The 24,296-nt window shown below is 41.5% G+C and overlaps 2 protein-coding genes across 2 annotated transcripts in view; one reads left to right on the top strand and one right to left on the bottom strand.

The window, feature by feature from the left end:
- sgl (UDP-glucose 6-dehydrogenase sgl) overlaps positions 1 to 24,296 on the bottom strand; it is a 93,608-nt gene that overhangs the window by 20,993 nt on the left and 48,319 nt on the right. The window lies entirely within an intron of this gene.
- LOC149935443 (cadherin-related tumor suppressor-like) lies at positions 1,515 to 7,341 on the top strand. The gene is made up of 2 exons (XM_090153580.1): positions 1,515 to 6,776; positions 7,264 to 7,341. The coding sequence occupies exons 1-2, from the start codon at positions 1,515 to 1,517 to the stop codon at positions 7,339 to 7,341; spliced, it is 5,340 nt and encodes a 1,779-aa protein (XP_090009706.1).

Here is a 24,296-nt window from a genome sequence, read left to right as displayed (position 1 = left end):
CCTAGCTCGTAGGTTACCCCCTCCCCCCGAAACAATCGCTGCCCCCCCCCGCCGCGTTCGGATGGCGTCCCCTGCATCCCATCCACCGCGAGTCCCAAAACTTCCAACATCTTTCAGAACCGAGAGTCTCAGCCGGTATACGTCATTGTGACGCCCCTTTCTCCTTGGAATGCGATTTTTTTTCTTCTCGCGGCAGCTAAGCAGAAGAAGTTTGCGGAGGGGGGGATCGGCAAACCGGTGGATGGAACGAGGGGCAAAAAAGGTATAAGCGAATTCAAGAACTGGTGTGCTTCGCGCGCCCATAATACGGAATAGGGCCAGCGGCGGGCTTTCCAGTTTCGTTTCCCCCCGTCGCGAATCTCTCCTGGTCGCTGGAGCACGATCCGACTTCCAGCACATTGCGGCGGAAGACTGTAGTGACCCCCCGACTTTGGCAAAATTTGGTCTAGCGAAGGTAAACGCGATTATCGAGGAGCGGCTGCTGGCTGCTACGCGAGTTCAGAGAAAGACAGAGAAGGACAGCGTGGAAGAAAAAAACAGATCGGAACGGACTCGGCTTGATTCAGTGGCCCGGGCGAAAAATACGAGGAATTCGCGGGGAAAAAAATTACGCGACGCCGCCGGTTCCGAGGTATGAAAAGTTGTTCTCCGCTACTGCCAAGGTGAGGATTCGTTTTCGGAGAAGGGTTTAGGCCCAGTTCGAGTCGTCTCTTTCGCGCCCGGAAAGATCAGAAACGCGAAAAAAGAGGAGCTACGGACCAGAAGAAAATAAAGTTTTCGCGTCTCATCGTCCCATCCAGGAGAGAGGGGTGAGAGGAACCGCGCCGAAGAAAGAGCGGCGGCCGCCAAAAAAAGAAGCCTCGTCTAGCGAGACATGTCGGTCCAGTTTTCGTCTTGGCCCGGGGCTCGCCAAAATGCAAAGCAGGTAAAGTCGTCGAAGGAGACGCGAGAGGTTCGACTTCAGGTTCGCGTTTGAACGGCGCTGAGGCCCCGGCAACAGATTCCTCGAGCCAAGTCGCGCCAGGGTTAGGTTACGCGTGATACCGCGCTTCCAAACAAGACGCGTTACGATTTGGAAAATTTGCATTCTTTCGTTAAACCGTCGCGTGTGTGTCCGGATCTAGGCATCGCCGAAAAAAAGGATTAACCTCGGCTGGATATTGCGTTTCTATCTCTCTTTAAGAAGCGCGCGCGCCCCGTCGAAATATAATTTGGTGAAAAGAATTGAAAAAATAGCAGGATGACTCTCGTATCCAACGGAGGCGTCGACTTCATCGTTGGAAGGTCGGAATTCTGGTTTCGGCATCGTGGCGCCGGATCCGCCGCGATTTCTTCGATATGCTAAATTCGACTATACATTCACAGGTGATACTTCATTTTTACTATTAAACAGAAAAAATATTGGTTCGCGTAACGCGCTTTCGAACTGTCAAAATGACTAACAAATTGTCACTAGATCGATCGAGTTGAAGATTAATCTTTGGATTATTGTAAAGGGATTATAATCTAAAGTGATGACGATGATCTCGGCGATCGGGATCTTCAGGGTACAGCGGGGATTGGGAGCGGCTCAATTAGTCCCCTTAGCGCTGTCCCTGTTCTTGGTCAGGTACGCCCAGGGTCAAGGCCCCGGGGTGGCCCTGTCCGGCATTCAAATGAAGTCGCGGGAGGCGGACACGAGAATTCAGTTCGAAATCGAAGAAGGTAAACCCGCTGGGACCTTGGTGGGGACCATTCCGACCAAACCCAATTTCGTGTATCGATTCAACGACCAACCCAAAGAGTTCGCGTTAAACGGGACGACGGGCGAAATAAGGACGGCGGTCGAAATCGATCGCGAACGTTTACGGAGTGACCGTTTCGACCTGGTGGTGTTGAGTTCTCAGCCGACGTATCCCATTGAAGTTCGGGTGGTCATCGTCGACGTCAACGATAACGCGCCGGTTTTCCCCGAACCTAGTTTGAACATCACCTTTTCGGAGAGCGCGAACGTGGGGACGCGAGTGATATTGGACACGGCGACGGACGGGGACGCGGGCGTCAACGACATCACTACCGACTACAAGATGGTTTCTGGCAACGAAGAGGGCAAGTTTCGATTGGTAGTGACGACGAACCCTTCCGGAGAGACACCGTACTTGCACTTGGAAACGACGGGTAAAGTCGACAGGGAATCTCGCTCGCATTATCAACTCAACATTTCTGGTCAAGACGGAGGCGTTCCTCCGCAATTGGGATACCTGCAGCTCAACATTACGATTTTGGACGTCAACGACAACCCACCTATCTTCGACCACAGCGACTACTCGGTTAGTTTAAACGAAAGCGTTCCTCCGGGGACTAGCGTCTTACAAGTTAGAGCTACCGACAACGACGAAGGGGATAACGCCAAAATTAGCTATTTTCTTAGCGACACCGAAGTACAATTCGTAGTTGATCCTCAAACGGGAGTCATCTCGACGCTAGAGCCTCTGAGTTGTCAACAAAATTGCCCGACTTTAGATAAGTGTCCCAAAAGTTGCGTCTTTACCGTTTTCGCCAGAGATCACGGATCGCCTAGACAAGATGGCAGAGCTTACGTCACAGTCAATCTGGTTGACGCCAACGACCACGATCCAAAAATTCGATTCCGGTTCTTTCCAACGACGGCGACGCACGCCACCGTCGACGAAAACGCTCAAAACGGGTCCGTGGTGGCCGCGGTGAGCGTCATTGATTACGACGAAGGCGATAATGGCGACACGTACGTAGAGATACAAGGTGGAAACGAGCTCAATCATTTCCGACTAGAAACAACTCGGAGCTTCGACATCGTCAGGGTCAACGGTATCCTAGATCGTGAGCAAATCTCCAAGTACAATTTGACCATAACGGCCAGAGACAAAGGAACGCCTCCCAGAAGTTCGACTTCTTTCCTGATCATCCACGTCAACGACGTGAACGATCACGAACCCGTTTTCGAAAAGAACGAATACTCGGCTATTCTGAGCGAACTGGTACCCTCGGGGACTTACGTGGCTGGTATCACAGCGACGGACGAAGATACTGGGATAAATTCCAATATATTCTATTCGATAGTATCGGGTAACGATCGGAGATGGTTCAACATTGACTTATATACGGGTCTGGTCATGACGGTAGCGCCTTTGGACAGAGAGACTCAGGACTTTGTCGAGCTGAAAATAACGGCAAGAGACGGAGGCCCAAATCCAAAATACACGTACACTTATTTAAAAATACAAATATTAGACGAAAACGACGAACCGCCCGTATTTTCGCAAGTGTACATAAACGTCTCCCTTTCGGAAAACGCGCCGCAGAATTCACTGGTTTCGGTCGTATCCGCCGTCGATGACGACCTGGGAACCAACGGAAGCCTACTTTATTCGTTGCACGAAGAAGTGGAAATACGATACCCCAATACTTTCTATCTGGATCCAACGTACGGAAGGCTGACGACGAAAATACGGCTGGATCGAGAGTTGATATCGGTTTATTACATAAAGGTGGTGGCCAAGGATCAGGGTCAAATACCACTTACATCCACAGCCACCGTTCAACTGAACGTACTCGACGTCAATGACAACGCTCCGGAATTTTATCCGAAACAGTACTTGGCTAAAGTCGACCCGGACTCTCCTCCCGGATTGGAAGTTATCAAAGTGACGGCGACCGACAAGGACGAAGGCAGACACGCCATTGTTTCTTACTACATCGTTAGCGGCGCTGATGGTAAATTTGAAATTGACGAATCAACGGGTCTCATAAGAACCAGGGTTCAACTGAACAGATCGCTGAAATCCAGATACGAACTTTTGGTCGCCGCTTCGAATCCGGGAGACAGGGAAGTTTCGCAAAACGCACTGGTTTTGGTCTTCGTGGTCGATTCCAAACAAAATCAAATCGAGTTTGGCGAAATGAGAGGATACGCTTTCGTTGTCGAAGAAGATCCGGCCAACAGAGATCCCAACGTCGGGCGCGAAGTTGGCAGGGTCTCTTTAACGAGGGCTTCCAGTTCCACTGGCGTCAAATACGCCATCGCCGACGGAGACTCCTTCGGATGGTACAAGATCGACGAGAGGTCGGGAGTTATCAGTACTGCCAAAGCCGTCGACAGAGAAGTCAAGTCCAATTCAGTTTTGAATATCGTGGCGTACGGGCCAAGCCATTTCGCGGTTACCACGGTAAATATCACAATCAGGGACATTAACGATTGCGCCCCCGAATTTTCCAGCTTGCGAGAAAGAGTCAACGTTTTCGAAAATTGGCCAGTAGGACACGAAGTATTCCTATCCACCGCTCTCGATAAAGATGAAGGCATCAATAGCGTGGTGGAGTACAGTTTGGGCGAGAACACGGTCGGGTCCTTCAGAATCGACAGAAAGAAAGGGATGATCTATCTGAATAAACCATTGAAGCTCGTAGCCGGGGAAGAGTACAACGTGGAGGTGATAGCTAAAGATTCCGGAAGCCCACCACTGTCTTCCAGACAGACCGTCATAGTCTCGGTCCAAGACGTAAACGATCACACGCCCATATTTGATCACCTTTCCTACGAAACATCCCTTTTAGAATCGACGTCTTTGAACGAAAGGTTCTTTTCGGTACTTGCCGCTGACGCCGACACGGGACCAAATGGCAAAATAGCTTACAAAATAACCGAAGGAAATGAAGACTCGAAATTTGGAATCTTCCCAGATGGCTTTATTTACGTTAAGAACTCGCTGGACAGGGAAACTAGAGACTATTATTCTCTAACCATCATGGCCAAAGATAACGGAACTAAACCCAGGGTGTCCGAAGTTTCGGTGGTCATTCACATCGTTGATGAGAATGACAACCACCCGCAATTCGAAAACAAAACGTTCACGTTTTATATCGCGGAAAATGAAGCTCCTGATACGTACGTTGGGAAACTAACCGCGGACGACCAGGACAAGGGAAGGAACGCCGAGTTGACTTACTCTATCAGTACTAACCAGAACGATTTCGTAGTCGATCCAAAAACGGGCTTGATCAGAACTTTGAAATATTTCGATCGGGAAAAGTTGATGGAGATATCAGGCCACGACTACATAGTTATGGAAGCTATCGTTCTAGATGGAGGACTAACTCGACTAAGAGACGAAGCGAAAGTCATCGTTTACGTAACGGATGTAAATGACAATTCACCAGTTTTCGTTCGAACGCCGTACAGAACTACCATATCGGAAGGGGCACCCTTGAGATCGCAAGTCATTAGAGTGACCGCGACTGACGTCGACGATGGTCTAAATGGCAACGTGCTTTACAAGATCACGGGTGGTAACGAAGAGGGCCGCTTCGAAATTGACGATTCTTCTGGACAAATAACTTTGACGAAGACCCTAGACCGAGAACGAACGCAAAGTTACGAACTGGTTATTCAAGCGAGAGATACCGGCGAAAGTTCTTCACCATCCATTCTCAGACATACTTCAACGGCTTCGGTTACCATCAACGTATTGGACGAAAACGATAACAATCCCAAATTTGTGGTCTCGAAGCAAGAAGCCGAAATAGTTGAGAATACCCCCGTTGGTTTCCGAATATTCAATTTTTCAGCAACGGACGCGGACTTGGGTTCAAATGGGGAGGTGTCATACACGATAGCGGCTGGAAACATCAAAGAAACCTTCAGGATAGATCCAACGACCGGTGTCCTGCATTTAGTACGACCTCTGGATTACGAGGAACAAAGTATTTTCTATCTGAACGTTACCGCCCACGATGGCGGTGCCCCGAGATTAACCTCGACTATCCCTTTTACCGTTCGCGTCGTGGACATCAACGACAACCCTCCTCTTTTCCCCAACGTAGCCATAGTCAGACAAATTGAAGAAGGAATCCAGGTTAATACGCCGGTTGTCACGGTTACGGCCGAAGACAAAGATTCGGGAGTAAATGGGAAAGTTATCTATCGGATTTCGCAACAGGAACCTCCGGGTCAACATTTCGATATCAAGAAAGACACTGGCGTCATCTTCACGGCCAACAAAATCGACCGGGAATTCAGCGACAGTTACAAACTAACAGTCGTAGCCGAAGACCAAGCTTCCCCCGAAACGTCGCGACTTTCGGCTGACAAAACGGTAACGATAATAGTCGAGGACATCAACGACAACGCTCCAACTTTCGTATCTATGGATACGGGAGTGATACCAGAAGGGTCCGATAGGGCCCACGTCATTATGACGCTATCAGCGACTGACAACGACGCAAATACCAACGGAATGGTCACGTACGAACTGGTAGACGGTCAAGGAGACCTATTTCTACTGGACAGAACGTCGGGCGAGTTGTACTTATCGCGGGCGGTGGAAAAACCGGCCGTCATTTACCACCTAACCATCCAAGCGACGGACGAGGCTGTTCCTTCTCAACGGAAGTCATCCAGAAACAAGATAACGGTCATCGGGGCGTCTAAAAAATCGGATGGTCCCATCTTTTCGGCCACAGAATACTCGGGTTCGGTTTTCGAGAACGAAGCCGCGGGCACGAGCGTTTTAACGGTTCGCGCGTCCTATCCGTCGTCCTTGAGCTCGGACAGTGACTCGAAACAGGTATCGGTCGAATACTTCTTGACCAGCGTCCTGTCGAACGGCGCGTCTCAACAACGCGTGTTCGCGATTAACCGCCAAAGCGGAGTTATTTCGACGGCCGCCATTTTGGATAGAGAAACCGGTGCCAGAGTTTACGAATTGGAAGTGTACGCCGTTGACGTCAGCTCGACGACGCCCAAAACGTCCAAGTGCAAGGTAAGACTTATCCGACAAACTTTATTACGGTCTGTTATTAAAAGCGACGGGCGTTTTTCAAGTTAGCCGTCTATCGCCGCTTCTTAGCTTAAATAACATACGCCTTAGGGACAGCCATTGCGATATGAGTTTGCGACGTCGCACCGCGCGCCTAGCTCGGAAACTGGTACTGTCTTAGTCGGGGGACAAGAAGAAGGGCCCGTAGGCCTAGTGCGTGGCCTTTAAGAGGCGGCGCAGTTCTAATTGATAAGTGGTTCGAGTCTATCCGCCGTTGAGATTCCGGGAACTTAAGAGCCAAAAAGGGTTGCGTACTCGGTAATAAGCGATTCTCAACAAACCATTAACCCCGTGACTATCGCTTTCGAAGACAAATCGCGCCAGCCAACGAACTAACTAACTCCTTTTTTCACTCGACCAACGGAAAACTTTCGCAAAGGGTTCGCTTCAAATCGAGTTTAAGGGTTGATTGTTTTTCTCCTCTTTAAAGACAAGATGGAAATCCCGTACTTCAGATGAGGCGAAGAGGGATGGGGGACACGGAACGCGTAACGAACACGCTTCCTAGATTCCCCCCCCCCTCCAATCGTTGAAAAGTCTACAATAAACGACTCAAAAACGCAACAAAAGAATGAAAAGCCATTTTTTTTACGTAATAATAATTCCATCCTCTAATAAAATTTCTTAGTCGTGTGTTAGGGGAAGGGGACGCCAAAGAATCCAGGTGGGGGGCGGGATGATGGGTCGGAGGATATCGGGCCTTTCAAGGAATGACCCTGGAACATCTATCGTGACCTTTAGAAATGGCGAAGGGGGTTAAGGGGCCTTGATAATGGCGAATGGGAAATGTCTATAGTTCATCATCAAGTTCGAGAGAGAGAGGGGGAGATCAGAGAAGGAAGACACTGATTTTCACGCTCGCTCGATTTCGAAAGCGAAAGTTTACACTTTTTCAGCTGGCCAACCGTGGCCGGTACATTTTATACGCGCAGTAAATACGACAAAAAAAACTGTGGAAGTAGGACTACACGCGCCGGCTTAGATGAACTCGTAATTTCGAAATACCGAGTTCATAGTTTCTGGGAGGATATCCGGTTACGTCCGACTAAGAAATAGGAGCGGACGACGGACTGGGAGTAATATAAGGGCGCGCGTTGTACAACGAGGTACCGTTCCTTCTTTGGGAATCTTGCGTAAAGGATTCGGGCCGAATATTTTTATCATCATGACTTTGGTCGTATTCCGTTTTTTCGATAATCACGCCTCGGTTCACGAACGGCGCACGATTTGACCAGACCCGTAGACGCGAGTAGTCCCCCTTTTTTCTTCCCAGCCTTCGAATAAATTGCCAAGTACTCGTGTCTTCCTAAATTCTACAACTACGCCGACTAAAAATGAAGAATTTTTCGTAAGGTGGCCTTTTCCGACCTTTAATATCTCTGTGATACAAAACTGATGATTCACGAGGATCTTCCCAGGACGCGATTTTGTTTACTATTCGAGGTAACAGAAAACTCTACTCCGGATTCGTGTTATAAGTTATTCTCCTTCATTGAATATAACGCTTTCCTCCCCTCCCCGTCTCTTTGATAATGATAGCGCCGCGCAGACGTGAGGATGAGTTTTCTTATCAGATGGGAAAATAATATTCTTTTAAAAATAAATATATTTTCTCCTTTATTACCGGTAGAAAGGATGTTCGGAAAAAAAAAGACGGGCCAAAAGTTTCTCGGAAATTTGGGTTGGCATTTTTGAGCGTATCTATTCGAAATTTAAATGTTGAAGAGCTCTTTTTAATTGAACGTCTCGGGATTCTAGTACCTCCTTCAACGTTTTAATATCCTCCGGCTAAGACGCGTTTTACCACAAATGTTTCGAAGTCGAAGAGGAAGTACCCGCTCGAAACAAATCTTTGATCTTAAACTTCAAAGTTTGAATCGGTAGCCCTGTGATGTTTACTATCTTTTCGTTGCCAAGTTATATAGAACTTTTCGGACGATTGGTTACGATTTAACAAACCCCATCAAAATGTTTCCTTTGAAAGTCGAGTGCTAATATCGCGTGTTTCTTTAAGATCGCGTTATTTTACGCGACAAAGGCTTACGATATATATTTCTTAAGCCTTATCATATTCGGAGCCATAAAAATAAATCCTAATCTGGCCAAATTAGCCACACTTTCCGAAGTTTGAAATAAACGTGAAAATTGTGACATTCTCACTTTTTTGTCGGTATGTAAACAATTCGGAGACAGTCCCCGATTGTCGTTTACGGGTTGATAAGAGCCGTGGAAAATTTCGAAAAGCATTATCGTACTAAGTTAGTCGGCTCTGATAGCTCTACCTAGAATTGCTGGCAAGTTCGCATTCGGAGGAGTTCAATCTCCGAGCTCCTTTCACCGAAAAGTCAAACTAGTTTTAGATCTCCGAAAACGATAAAGCCATATACGTACAAGTTGGCGGCCGCCGCAACCGAATGTCAGGGGCAAGGACTTTTGCCATTAGCGAATGAGAGTGGAAATTAGGATATATCCTCAATTTGGGCGAGGAATGGAATGCTACGCCGTTTGCGGATTAAATTGCTTTTCAACGCGACCTGATTAAACAAAAGCGGTTACGCTAATTCCCTCCGAACTGGAAAAAAATATTCAAAAACGCTACTCGGTGATTTATCGACGTTGTCCCCTATTCACAGGGCCGGACTTAGAGATCCTGGGCCCATAGGCAGATAAGGAGTCTGGGCCCCCTTTTAACGCGCTGTATTTACTCTTATCCCTGGAACTAGACTGTGCCTGAATTTCCCTGATTCAGCGTAGAAGTCTGAGCTCTACGGTTATATTACTAAATAAAAGCTCTTAACAATCGTCGACTAAATACGCGATAATTATGCAACATTGCGATTTAAGGCTGCGTCCGTAAACTGCCAGGCAGAAATTTTGGTAATTTTAAATCCAAATCTTCTACCTAGGAATTTCTCCAATATAAATTACGATTGATATTATAGAATACAGTAATTACGGTCACTGGAGGGCCCCTTCCAAGGATGGGACCTAGGCCACGGCCAAGGTTGGCCTAGGCGGAAATACGGCACTGCCTATTCATCGCGATGCGGCTTAGAATATTTATATTCTTTTAAAAGTAAAAAGTCTCGAAATTATACGTATAACTATCAAATAAGCTCGTCCAAAAAACGCCGGCTAAAAATAAAATATGGAAATAAACAAATCTTCTTTATAATAAATGAAAGCGTAAAATACCTAAAACAGCGGCGCGCAGTAAGCAAAGACGATTAGAAATACCACGAACGACTACCGCTTACTCGGACGTCTTTTAGCCATTACTTTTATTTCTTTTTTTTCGGAGTCTTAGAGAAGAAACTTCACTACCTAGATTGGATATTAAACGCGCAAAAGGTATAGGGTGGGGTGAGAGGGGTGCATTAGCCCGGAGTATATATATATACAACCCAAAGCAACAACCACCTGACTCCGTGGCTATAGCCGGAGATAAGGAGAAGGTTTAGCGAGGGTACGGGGACTAGGTACACGCGAAATGAAAGGAGAAACACCTTTAGGCGCAGACTATCCCCGTTTCCTGCCTTTAAACGAATAGACCAAAAACCGAGGCTTAAAGCGTATATCGCTTCTATAGAAAACAGGTCCGACGCGAGAGAGCCAGAATGCTGAAGACACACAAGCCAAGATATTTTTTTTTTACATTCGACACTCGGCTAAGGTTGATTAAAGAAAAAGAAAAACTTCGGATCCTCCTAAATTGCGAAAATACGCAAAGTGGCCCTTGCCTGTTGGAAGGCATCGGCATGGCCAGGGGTACTAAATGATTTTTTAATGATTTTTCTTAATTTACTTTCTCAGTGGGCTATTGGAATAAATTGCCGCGTAAGACGACGCGATACGCGACGGGCATTCTTATAAGATTATCTCTCCGATTCGACAGTGTTTTTTAAGACATTGGTTTATAAACGATGTCATACCGAGTTGGAAATTCTTCGACTTTTCGAATCAGATTGGCTCTACGTTGAAATAACGAGCGTTGTGTTTCGCTAAATTAATATTCATCATTATTTTATGAAGCAGAAAACATCATTTAGCAGTTCTCCGTAAACGCTGAGAGTAATTAGGCGGAGTGAAATATTAGGACGTGAAATATCAGGCGCTATATTCTGACAAACTCGGAACAATCGTGATAATTCCGGAGATTATGATTGTAGGAATCCTATCCTTAATTATTCGTCAAGTGTTCGCTATTTTTTCTTATCGTAGTCATCGCGCATCCTCCTCAAATTAAATTAATGGGTAGTTAATTGAGGGAGGATCTTTATTGGCTGAATAAAACCCAATTTAGAATATATGTAATCACGTGATATATTGTCACTAATGGCTTTTTTGTATAAATTAATTTAAATCATTTATTACCATGATAATATAGTTCCTACAAAACAATAAACCGAATTTAGAATATGACATTTCCTTATATATTTTTACTAATGCCTTTTCATCTAAATTAATTTAAATCATTTATTACCATGATAATATAGTTCCTACAGAACAATAAACCGAACTTAGAATATGTCATATCCTTATATATTTTTACTAATGGCTTTTTATCTAAATTAATTTAAATCATTTATTACCATTATTCCTACAGAAGAATAAACCGAATTTAGAATATGTCACATCCTTATGTATTTTTATCTAAATTAATTTAAATCATTTATTACCATGATAATATAGTTCCTACAAAACAATAAACTGAATTTAAAATATGACATTTCCTTATATATTTTTACTAATGCCTTTTCATCTAAATTAATTTAAATCATTTATTACCATGATAATATAGTTCCTACAGAACAATAAACCGAACTTAGAATATGTCATATCCTTATATATTTTTACTAATGGCTTTTTATCTAAATTAATTTAAATCATTTATTACCATTATTCCTACAGAACAATAAAACGAATTTAGAAAATGATACATACTTATGTATTTTTATCTAAATTAATTTAAATCATTTCTTGCGCGTTAAATATCGGGGCTATAAAACTCAAATTTTTAGGGATTTTTAAATCTAAGGGTCAACTTCAACTGTGTTTATTAATTATAATCAGCTAATCTAATACCCAAGGCACAACCTTAGGCCCAAATCATCAAGCGACTTTTGAATTCAGGTGGTCTTAGGCCCAAGTCATCAAGCGACTTTTAATACCTTGAATTCAGGTGGTCGGGTTACAATGCAAGCCAACAGCTCCCTACACCTTTTACTACCGTTAACCTTTTATGTAAAGGGGAAACCGAAGAACTCGCTGAAAAACCCCTTTAAAAAGTGAAACGATAACTGGCAAACTCAACGCGGAAGGAGTGTTTCCGAGTTTTCCCCCAGTGCCAGAAGTTGGGATCGAACCTGGCTCCTCTTGCTTTGGCAGTATTAACGAAGTAGAGTGAAATATAAATTGCGCGCAAATATACATAATTCAAATATAACCAATCTTAGGATACTTATTTAGCTTAGAAACAATTTCCATATAAAAAGGATTGATGTAGATATAAATAAATCCATTAAGTTTATTCCGTCTTGAATGATGTATTTATTATTAGAATTCATATTGGTTCTATAGTGACGTCCCAGTTATTAAAGATTTGGGATCGCAATTATATTATCAGGCGGAATTATTATGTCACCGGTACTTCCGCTAATCCCTTTTGTACAACAAAATATCGGCTTTACGAGAAAACCAGGTCAGTGATCTTCATACAATGAACCGCGGTACTTTTCGGCTTAACGCTAATATTGGTCATGTTTGCGTTTGAAATACAAAGAGAGCGTCAAAATCGACGGCTAACGTATAGTTAACGCTTTAAAAATAAATTTGGGGAAGGTGGCGCGGCCCTCGATACATCACTCGCAAAAGCTCCATTAGACGTGGCGCAGTTTAAAAGTATTTAGTTCAGCCAAAACGCCAATCTATCTTCCCGCTAAATCTAGAACAATAACGTCTAAATAGGATGCTCTCTTTGGGGGAAGACGTTCGAGCGCGTACTAGAGAAAAACCCATTCCTTAAAAAAGCATCTAGGAATAATTTTAATTAGATATCTCTTCTGTAAGAAAAATCGTGACAAATAGGTTACCAGGGAAGTGGCCGAACAAAATCGAATATTTCCCCTTCTTAACAACGAGGCGATCGAGTTATATTATTAGGACCCCTCCCAAAAATTCCCAAGCCACGCGAAAAATAAAGAAATTGGGCTTTCTTCATTATTATAATGGGTTCAGGTTTTTAACCCACATTCGCGTTATATTTAGACCGTTGCCAAAATTATCACTGATTTTTACGGAATTTTCTTCGTTATTATTTTTTACTGGTATTGTTAACGAAGAAGGATCTAATTATGTCAGTAATCCGCAGCGTACGTGGCATCATTATATCATTTATTTCTTTTTAGCTAGTTTAAATTTTAATTGTGGACATTATTTTCATTAATTATCAATGGGATAATTATGGCTTTAATTTCATTTCAAATTTCACCAAGTTTCGTAAAAAAATTATTCCTAAAAAATTTTATATTTTAAATAAAAGTACGAACATATTTGTGATACATCAATGAATTTCATATTCCTGCGCAGTGGCATAGACAAGGGAGAAAGGTTTATGTGTTCAAACCCTTCCCTTGGTACGAAATTTTTAACCACTTCCTTACCCCTTTTAACTTTTACATAGTCTAATAATAATAATAAATAATAATAATCAGCTAGGCTAATACCTTGGCCCAAGTCATCTAGCGACTTATACCTTTAAACAGGTGGCCGGGTTACAATGCGTAGGAGGGTGGAGGCAAGCCCTTCATGCCACGCGAGCCAACAGCTCCCTACACTCACTATTACCGTTAACATCTACGGGTGGCACCCGGGGTGAACTGCCCCCCACCCCTCAACCACGACACTGAAAGAGTGATAAAAATCGATTTTTCAATTTAGTTTCTACTCTCTTTAAATTTGTGAAGCGTAAAAAACCTAAATTCATAATTTTCTGCAAAATTTCACCAAGCGTTCATTCAATAACTTTTGAAAATTCTACGTTTCGTAGTGTTTTGTGGCGAGAATCGCTCCGATCTAGACACCCTGTAGCTAGAGCTATTACACGCAACCCATCCTATTTCAACATCAAATTTTCAACAGGTTTAAATTAAAAAACTAAACCCGCATTTTGAGCAATTATATAAGCCATAGAAAGATTTGGAGGGAATAAAATGGGACGTCCTCGCAATTTTGCGCATTACAACCTTAATACAAACCGTTCAATTACTTACCCATAACCACCACCTAAAACCGAAAAAAAAACCACGAGTTACCGGATAGCCCTTATAAACCCACCAATAGCATTGACTGTACCCGATCATCAACTTCGATTTAATATCCACGTAAGATCGGAAAGAGAGCGAAGTCTTCAATCTTATACACCTCAGAGTATAAACGAAATATAAAATCTAGGCATGGCTTCTCTATCATCATATTTTTATGGGTGTAGTCTTTCTTTTTTTTTACGTAATCTGTTCGAGGCATAACATATTTTCCTTTTTAAGCCTTGGCGGTTTGAATTATAAAGAGAGAGAGACTCGATTAAACACAATATTATTCCTCCCATCAGCCGACAGAGCGCGCTGCTAACGTAGGCCCGTCGCGGCTCTACGATATTAAAAAGTTTCTTTGGAATTTATTTTAAACGCTACTTTAAATTCAGCGCATGGATCTTCTCCAGAAATCTTCGTTCCATAATGCTACTCTTCGGCTAAATATCACATATGCCTCGTATGTTCTAGACGCTTAATCCGCTGCCTCTTTTTCAAATATCTGATATCCTGTTACTGTATATGGCGTTGTACGTTACAAGATTAATTTTGTTCAATTTTATTTTCTACCTTTCTCCGGTATATATACGATTCAATCTTTTTCAGCAAATCAGCGCCTTCAATTTTTTCCCCGAAAGGTTAAAAGACCAGTAATTTTGATTTTAAAAGGATTTTTAGCCAACGTTGTCAGAACGGGATAGTTTTGATAAATGCATTCGAGTAATTTTGTAGTTATACTGTTATAGCTTTGTATCCTGGCAAACACTATTTGAGCTTAGAAAGCGTATCGCGTAACTTATAAATGTTGATCCCTAATTTTAACAGGTGGTTTTTTTCGCCTGTCCGAGCACAAAAAGTGTAAACTTTTTACCCTAAAACGTTTTATTCGCCTGCTCTAGGGGTAAGATTTACCCTGTCCCGAATTTTGTTCGCTTGTTCCAGAGCTCAAACGTTACACTTTTTACACCTCCTCGAAAGGAGGTGTAGAGGGAGTAATCTAGCTTATATAGAAAATTCGTTAGCTTAAATTTTGTTTCACGAAAACATGACGGGCTTTGAACATCTTAACATTATATCAAGCTTTTAATAACGAAAATCCAATTGTTAAATGCTATTTAATGACTTTAAAAGTTGCTTGATGACTTAGGCCTAAGGTGGTGTCTTGGGTATTAGCCTAGCTAATTATTATTATTATTATTAAATAAATAAGAAAAATGAGTCCTATATTGATGATCTCACCACCGGTCGCCATCTTAAAAACAAAACAAATATATAACCTTTAACCTCTAACTACTCCCTTCTTACTCCAACTCGTTTTTTTCGTCAAGATAGAATTGGAGTAAAATGACGTCATAGGGCTACACTTTTTAACCTGCTCAAAAAACCGAGAACAGGCGAAAAAAAAACCACCTAATAGCTCCTAAAAATCCCACGGAACGAGATATCAAAAAAATATATATTTTTTTTTAAACTAAGAAAACGCTAATTTAGTTACGAAAACGTACACTTGAGCTATACGAAAAAAAATAATAGTAAATTTTGTTATCAGCGCGCACGCTGATATTAATTTAAACCTATTTTTACCAAAAAAAATGTTAATTCGAAGCGAGTTTAAAAAGGACCATAAATCAATCGCAACCTACGAGAAATAACTCTTTAATCTCGTTTCTGGGATCTCAACAATACTCGCGAAAGTCTTTTAAAAGGTTAAGCTTCGCCGAAATTCAATCCAGGCATATTTTACTCGAAAAGAAATAAATTTTCTAGCATTCTTCAATACGCAAGAATTCTCGCGCAAACGGCCGAGAAGAAAAAATCTTCATTTTTCTGCCACTAAAAAAGGCTCTTATTTTATTACTCCGAGCAACCAGACTCGGAGAAAAAAAACAGGAAAAATTGGGAGGCGTAAAATTTGAAATCAGCGAAACTCTCCCGCGTATAGAAAGTCAAAAGCAACACGTAATAAGGGATAAAAATAAATGAAAGAGACACGTAGTTCCGCAAATAAAAGTCGAAGGAATAAATTCTAGCGCCTCCGTAAAGCGCCCAAATTTGTAAAGAAAGCACCAACATTTTGAAAAACTCGAATATCTCCAAGTGAAAAGCTAAGTATTCAAAATCGTTCCCCGCTCCTATATACGAGCCTCCATTTAGGTCTAAATGCCCATTAAAATAAAGTAAACAAAAGTGATGGCCAAAAATACGACCCGGATTTCGGAGTTTTGTACGAATATAGTCATATTCCTTCTGAAAACTTAGTTGATGGTAATGTCAAAACGTCGGTGGGTGGTACAGTCCGCGTTATTATCCGACCATCTATATAACCGAAAAAGTGCTTAGCTCGTTCAAAATCGATCTTATATACGCTTTTGGAAACGTTTCCCCAAAGTATTAAAAGGGAATAATAACATTAACGTTTTCCCGGTCCAAGAAAGCTTTTTCTAAGGGATTCCTCGTTGACTGCGGAAGTCGAATATTTTTTCTGTTAGCTCTCTTTCTATCCGTTTAGCAAATATCGACAACGTAGATCTCGACAAATAGGATAAAAAGTATAGGTTGTTTTCCATCAAACCGGAGTGGGAGAAGAAAAACAGAAGCGTTGAGCCTTCGCTTGTGGGGGGGGGGGGGGGGGGAATACCGCCCTCGAAGTAGCGATACCCATTTCTAGACTATATACGAGAAATCCTGACTGATTACATTTCTGTTGATATTCTACCAGCCCGTCCATAAGCGCAAGGCTGTTGACTTTGGCCTTTTTATTTGTTAAGAGCCAACAGCGTTCATTCAACGGAATTCGTAGGAAATCTATTCGCTTTCATAAAACTCATTTGGAATTGATCTAAATTAGTTTACTCAAATCGGAAAGTTTCATTTATATTTTAGCGTACTGGGGAAATTTTTGTAGACTGAAGCTATGGCGTTTTTGTAACAAATATTTTCCTGAAACATCCACGGTGAAAGACTAAATCCGAGAAGGAACTCACTGGCTGCCACTCTCCGCGTGTCCCAGTAACGTATAGGAAGGTTTAATATCTTGGAAAGTCCTGAAGAAGGTCTTATACGGAAAAAACGTTTACGTTAATATTCAATTCGCTTAATATCCGCTACAAAACCCTGGATAGCGGACGTAAAGGCGGCACGAACTCCCGAACGGACAAAAACGATATCAACAAAACATAAATCTAAAAATAAGCCAATAAGAAAAACGTCAAAAGCTCAAATTCGTTCGATCCCGCGCAAACGGGCCGAAATGATTATTTGGAAAGCGCGTAAAAGTGGCGGCACCCGCCAATCGAGACGAAAGATACAATGTATTCTATTAGGGAGGGATAGGTGCGTTGCCAAACGCCAGGGAAGAGCGATAAATTCGCCTAACGGGAAGTATTGGCCACCAAAGCCGGGGAATTAGAAACAAGATGTCAGGGACATTTGATCAGGCACAATCCCCTCGATGTGTTGAGAATATCGAGAATATCCTGAATTTGTCAAATGAACAACGTCTGGGCACCCAAGTGCCGAAATGTTAATAGGGATAATTAGGGCTTGATATCCCTTATCGATTGACCTAATGAAGGACAATCAATGTCTAGCTCAAAAACCCGAATTGATATAGCGACAGCGATGTTGATATTTATTATCAATTGATGTACCATTTATATTGTATTTTAAAGGCATCGCTACCAGACTAGCGTGCCGTTCTGTGGCATCTTTGAAGGATAAAATATTTGTAGATTTATGGCACGTGCGTACTAATATTCAATTGGTACTTTGCGCTCCACTGAATTGGCTAAAAACATTATTTAAAATTAAAAAAAAATGGATGCAACTATATACTTCGGTAAAAATAGGTCAAGGCCTAACTACAAATACAATTCTCAATCGAATTGAAATAAATTATCAGAAATAAAAATGTCAAGACAAAAGCCATCCAAACCCCAAAAATAACCAACTTCTAAAGCCCAGATCACCAAATTATTATTGAGGGTATGAAATTTCCTATCCATCAATGTATAATTTGCTAGTCTCACTCTAACGGTTGAAGAGTTATGTACAATACGGCGGAGGCGGCTACACCATACGTGATTCTAGTACAAACAATCCCCGGGTGAACTCTGTATGTAAAAAAAAACCATCCTGGCGATGCTGCTAAAAAAAGAAGAGGAGAGACTGGAGCTTGGGATCGGAACGATTTTAGGACAATCGTGAGCAATTCGTGACGTGACTGGACGCCGAGCAAAAAATAGATTGGCTCCGGAGGGGGGAGGGAATACAGGGGGCGTAGATATTACACCACCAATACAGCCCCCCTCCGCCCGTCTTTCCGTAGTTTTTTTCTATCTTCCATGTCTTGGTGTAATCTCGAAAGTCCCTGAGTGAACTAGTTCAGTCGTGAGTTTTGGAGAATTGAAGGGAGGGGATGCTTCCACTCGCCTTTTGATATAGTCGACGCGAGCCTATAATCTACGATTCGGTTATAGAACTTAAAGCTAAGAAAAAGCTCGGGACGTTATTTAACAGCCTTTGACGCGTTTAACGATTTGAGGTGGGTACCGAGTATATACGAGCGAAGAGTAAGAGAAAAATAGTTCTGGGTGTCGTCTACCTTTTGCCAAGAGAGAAAATGACCCATCTCAATCTTTCTGGGGCCAATCACGCCTTTTAGTCGAATTGAGACTACTCTGGTGCGGCGGGAACAATTTTGTTCGGTTAGTGACCATCGTTCCGAGAGTAAATTGTTTTAAAAGCTCTCTCTGTGTGTGTGTTGGAAGGCCTTTAATTTTTATCGATTTGCGGCCACGATAGAGTGCAGGCGGCTGAGCCAAAGGAGGATACATGTCGAAGCTTAATTCGATAGGCAGTGATGTATTGAATAGGAAGTGAACGCGCAACCACGTCGCCCCGGAGACTCCTTTTTTCTTCCACCAAACAACCAGAGAAATATTTCAGCCAAAAATGCGGGTTCTTTGTACTCTGTCACGAATGCGAGGGGCGGAGTCGCTTGTGACGAGGGCTGTTTAGGGGGCCCCCAGATTCAATATAGAGCGATTTGTACAAGGCAAACAATTCCGGCGATTTGGTGCGGCTGGGGGCTGCTATTTCGTGATAAGGGGAGGGAAATTTCACTTTATAATTATTTCAAAATGAAAGATTGTTTATAAATATATTTTTATCTCGGTTAAACTGATTTCTACGATGCATGGTCTCATAATATCGAAAACGTGTAGTATAATTAAGGGTAGGTAACTGATATTTAAGAAAATTAACTCTGAAAAGAGACAGTTTGTTAACCATCTAGTATACACCTGATTACTGGTTTTCGAAAATCATTCGTTGATTTATACTGATTTATGTTATTTCCTGTGAGTATCTGTGATTTCCAGTGATTTATATGTGATTTAAAGTAAAGTAATTTCTCGGTGATTTCTCACAATTTATCTGTGATTTCCAGTGATTTGGCTATTTCCCGTGATTACCTACGATTTGTACATCTGATCACTAAAACATCTAACGAGTGAAGTATCCACTTAGGTTATACAAATGAAAAATGTCCTTCTCAGGCATGTTTTCAATGGGCAAATATTTTCCGACAAGCTTCGAAAAAACATTCCGTATCACGGTTAAAAATGTACCAAAGGTCGTGAAATATAAAAATTACGCTGCATAAGGATATTTACTAATACCATAAGTAACATTATAACTATAAGTATGACACTTCCTATTGTTTCAAAGCCAAATTTTATAACCGAACCAATTTTCAACACTGACCCACCCGCCTAGCTTCAACTTGGATTCGCGACTGAACTGAGTAGTCGTCCTTGGCATTAGTATTTTTCTATTTGGGCATATTTTAGACACTAGGGGGGCCTTGTGCTGAACGAAACCTGGATTGCGCGATAACTGTGAAAATCAGTTCGGTGATAATCTACGCTATTTGTCATACTTATAGTTATTTATGCTAATACAAAGACCATATTTGATCACAAGTCACAATACGATGTATTTCGCCTTGCATAAATTTCGAGCTAATATCATAATACGCTTCTGGTTACACTAATAACCTACATTACGTTTGACGGAAGGAGTAAATAAAAAGAAATGTAAATTTGAACGAATTTTTTCAATGATGAAGGAGTTAGGGCAGACAGGATAGCGCAATCAAAGAAATATAGCGCGTTAAGCCTAACCCAGTACATCATTTTCTTATCAGTGCATTCAGAATTTCCTCTTTTTCACTGAAAAAAAAAACAGGAAAGTGGTCTCTAGCTACCATCGAAACGGAATTCGGAACATTATCACGATAAGGCGAAATACGCCAAAGGGAGCCTTGGAGGATAATCTCGAAACGACACTCATTAGGTTTACCCTTAATTCGGGATCACGCGCGTTTTCGCCCAGCAGCCCCCGAAGAACGAAAGTCATAATTTATATTTATTAACTACTTGACAGAAGGAAATTTGTTGAAATGGAGAATTCGGAAACTCTCCATTTTTGCCCCCAAAATCTTCGAACGTAAAAAACCAAAAGACGCCTTTTTTTCGATGCCCTGAGACGGTCCAAAAAAGTCAGATAGAGAAAATGGAAAAAAATACGCGTTTTTTTCTTCTTCTTTCTAATTAGCTCGTAGTTGTTACCCTCCCAGAAACTTAAGATAAATTTTCTACTTGTCAAGAGTCAAAAATGAGGGTAATTCTTCGGGACGAGTTCGTCTCTCCAATTCGAGAAGTCTCTTTCGTTTACGGAGCTCACGCACGATATATCTTTTGGGGTAAAGTTGGGGTTCATTTTGGACCGTCCAGGTACCACGCAAGCTAATCTACGCGCAGGGAGGACACGGACACCCGGAGAGGTGGACATAAGAGGAATTTGACCACCTCTGTAGTTGTGGTGATTTAAAAAGTCGAAGCGAGCACTACGGGTGGTCAACCTTACAATACCACGTTCGTTCTCGCTATTTTTTAGAAAATGTACCAATTTTCCCATTACTAAATTTTTGGGAGGAAAAAGGTCATATTTTGGTTGGGCCTTTTAAAAATTACAACAAATACATACTGCGTAGAACAATATATCCCCGAGACATAAATAGTTGTTGTAAATAGAATTTATTTATATTAAAATATTATAAAATGAAAACGGAACCACAAAGAAATCCAGTAAATGTAGATAACCACATGACATAACCGATCACGAATTAGGTTTCTAAAATTTTATTAAGGTACATATCATTAAGATAGTTATCTAAAATTATTTAATTTAATTAGTTAAGTAGGCGTACCTTACTTCCATACTTACTCGTTTAATTTCGTTTTAATCAGAAATATATTACTTAAAAATAATATAACAGATTTCAAATATCTGAGGTTTGGATCGAAAATCATAATAATTCATTTGTTATGGTAGTAAACTAATAGCTTTCAATAAATTTTTGAATCTCTATTTAATTGTAATATCATAATTTCTAAAAAATCAAAATGTCAAGGAAACCATGAATTACCTGAAAGAAAGAGCAGTTTTTAAAGAAATCTTTAAAATCCAGATTTTTTAATTAAAGGGAATATAACGTCAAGTCTTTTTTAAGGTTTTTTATGTTAACAATTTGGGCGGGAAATCACTAACCAGCGCCAAAAATATCTGAAGCCATAGGAGGGAGCGGGAAATGGTCGAAGTGTTGGTGTTCCCCACCAAAAAACCTGAGGTTATATTCCCTTTAATTAAAATAAATCAAAAGGAATCTTTAAAAATTATAGGAAATCTTTAAAAATCATAGGAAATCTTTAAAAATCATAGGAAATCTTTAAAAATCATAGGAAATCTTTAAAAATCAAAAGGAATCTTTAAAAATCATAGGAAATCTTTAAAAATCGAAAGGAATCTTTAAAAATCGTAGAAAATCTTTAAAAATCAAAAGGAATCTTCAAAAATCAAAAGGAATCTTTAAAAATCAAAAAGAATCTTCAAAAATCAAAAGGAATCTTCAAAAATCAAAAGGAATCTTCAAAAATCAAAAGGAATCTTCAAAAATCAAAAGGAATCTTCAAAAATCAAAAGGAATCTTCAAAAATCAAAAGGAATCTTCAAAAATCAAAAGGAATCTTCAAAAATCAAAAGGAATCTTTAAAAATCGTAGAAAATCTTTATCAATCAGGAAAAAAATTAAAGCATAATTATAGCTTAGACCAAATAATCATGAGAAATATTTCATGGAAATCAAAAAAGATTTTGAAAATCAGAAAAATCCCATTGGAATTAAAAGAAATGGAATCAAACCATAAATCAGGCCGACCCCTCGGTTTACAGTGCGAGAAATGTTTTAAAGGTTATATAGGGTCTCGGCAACTAGTTGGCCTCAAATACCACAAGTGAATTTAACGTTGTCGGTGTCGTTAAAATCCTTATTCCCTTATTTAAGATATTTCACTATTTCGAAATAGCAAATGACCTCTAATGTATCCACACCCTCAAAAGCCATTTTCGCCCTCCGAAAGGTACACCCTCCGAAAGTTAACGAGGGTCAAACGATCGATCTAAGCCTGGCCATATCGGGTTACGAGCAAATATTATCAGTTTCCCACCCTCGCAAAAACTAATCAAAAACAACGTTTAGCGAATAATACCCGTTTTAAAACCTGGCATTAAACTCGGCATAAAAAGCGGGGTCAAACGTATAATTCGTATAATCAAAATATTTAATTACTTTCTCTCTTAAGATTCCACTATTACGCGGGACCAAATGGAACGTCAACTAGAGTTTACGTTTAAATCCGAAGAGACTTTACCTCCTCGGTCGCCTTCGCGTTAACTATCAACTATAGCTTCGGCCCCTTCCCCCCTTTTTTGGCCTTCTTGTAAGGCAGGCTTTTTTCAGGGCCCTGGCAAAAAAATATCGTTCTCGGGACGATAATAAATCTTACGGGGGTTGGCTGGGTTGGGAGGCGAGAAGTCGGCAGGAAAAAAATCGAACCTCCCCGTTCGCCGCCTTAAGCCTCAGCTATAGGCGGACAATTTACATTCTACCTACGGTGTCCATTCTGGCATCCACTTTCTAGTTAACCTTACCAGTGGCTCTATCAAGGAGCGCGCGCGTAGGTAAAGCGAGTCACCAGCTTAGCCTGAAACGACTTCTCCCCTTCGCGGTGGATCGCCGATTTATACCAAAAAGAGGATCTCCTTTTAGGCCAGTTTCCGCGATTCGGGTACGTTTCTGAAATATCAAATAGGCCATATTTTAACTCGCTTTATAGTCCATTTAAAAAAGAAATTCCCGCGTGTAGTTAACTAGTGGATATTTCTCTAACAATCTACTCTGGTGTAATATCCCAAGCAGGGTCGTACAGATACGTTTATGGGCCCAGGGCCAATTACATAATCGTGGGCTTTTCTGACTGAATTTCTATGGGGGTGTTGGGGAAGTACGTGGCGGTGGGCCCTAGTCGTAGCGGGCCCCTAATAAACATCATTTTTTTTCCACGGGGCCCTAGGGACCTTTGCACCCCTACCACATTTGCACGACCTTGATAATAATAATAAAATAATGAGTTAGGCCAAGAATGTATTTATTTATATTTAGGAAGAATGATTATGTTGCGACAATCGCCGGGCACGTTGAACGCCTTTCCCCGTCTCGCGCGTGGGGAAAGACAAAACGTCACCGGCGTTTGATTTCCATCGCGTTAGGTGACGTAAATTTTAAGCAGCCAATGAAATACCGGGACTATTCGTTTTATTTTAAGCGGAGGAGCGTACTGGGGGGACCAACGGGTGGATTGAGATAAAGGCTAAAAACCGTCTCGACATAGACATTCTCCCTAGGTATAAATAAATACATGCTTGGTTAGGCTAATGCCCAAGTCACCTAGCGACTTTCAATGTCATTATTCGAGGGGGCCGGGTTATAAATAACATTATACTTAATTAATTTCGAACCTCTCCTTTTGTCTCCTCCCATAAAAATCGACCAATTCCGAAATTAATAACCCATTATAAATTTATAATGAGTTGAATTTTGCGCGCAATTTGGCAAAGTCTGTGAGGCCTCTAAATCGGATGGTCTCCTTTGTTCGAGCGAGAGAGACGAAAGGAATAGTTCTTTTCATATCAGAATACGAAACGAGCCGCGTTAAACGTCGGGCCACTCCCATAGAGCAAATAAATAATA

Source organism: Leiobunum rupestre, chromosome 7 (assembly GCF_980474605.1).
Source record: "Leiobunum rupestre chromosome 7, qqLeiRupe1.1.hap1, whole genome shotgun sequence".
Classification (NCBI taxonomy): domain Eukaryota; kingdom Metazoa; phylum Arthropoda; class Arachnida; order Opiliones; family Sclerosomatidae; genus Leiobunum; species Leiobunum rupestre.
The sequence above is the reverse complement of the archived record's forward strand: the minus strand, read 5'-3'. Positions and strand labels throughout refer to the sequence as shown.

Excerpts from the sequence above, each read along its gene's own strand:
- LOC149935443 (XM_090153580.1), top strand. The coding sequence starts at position 1,515 with ATGACGATGATCTCGGCGATCGGGATCTTCAGGGTACAGCGGGGATTG. Across the intron at positions 6,777-7,263 it reads CCAAAACGTCCAAGTGCAAG|ACAAGATGGAAATCCCGTAC; the intron begins GTAAGACTTATC and ends TCCTCTTTAAAG.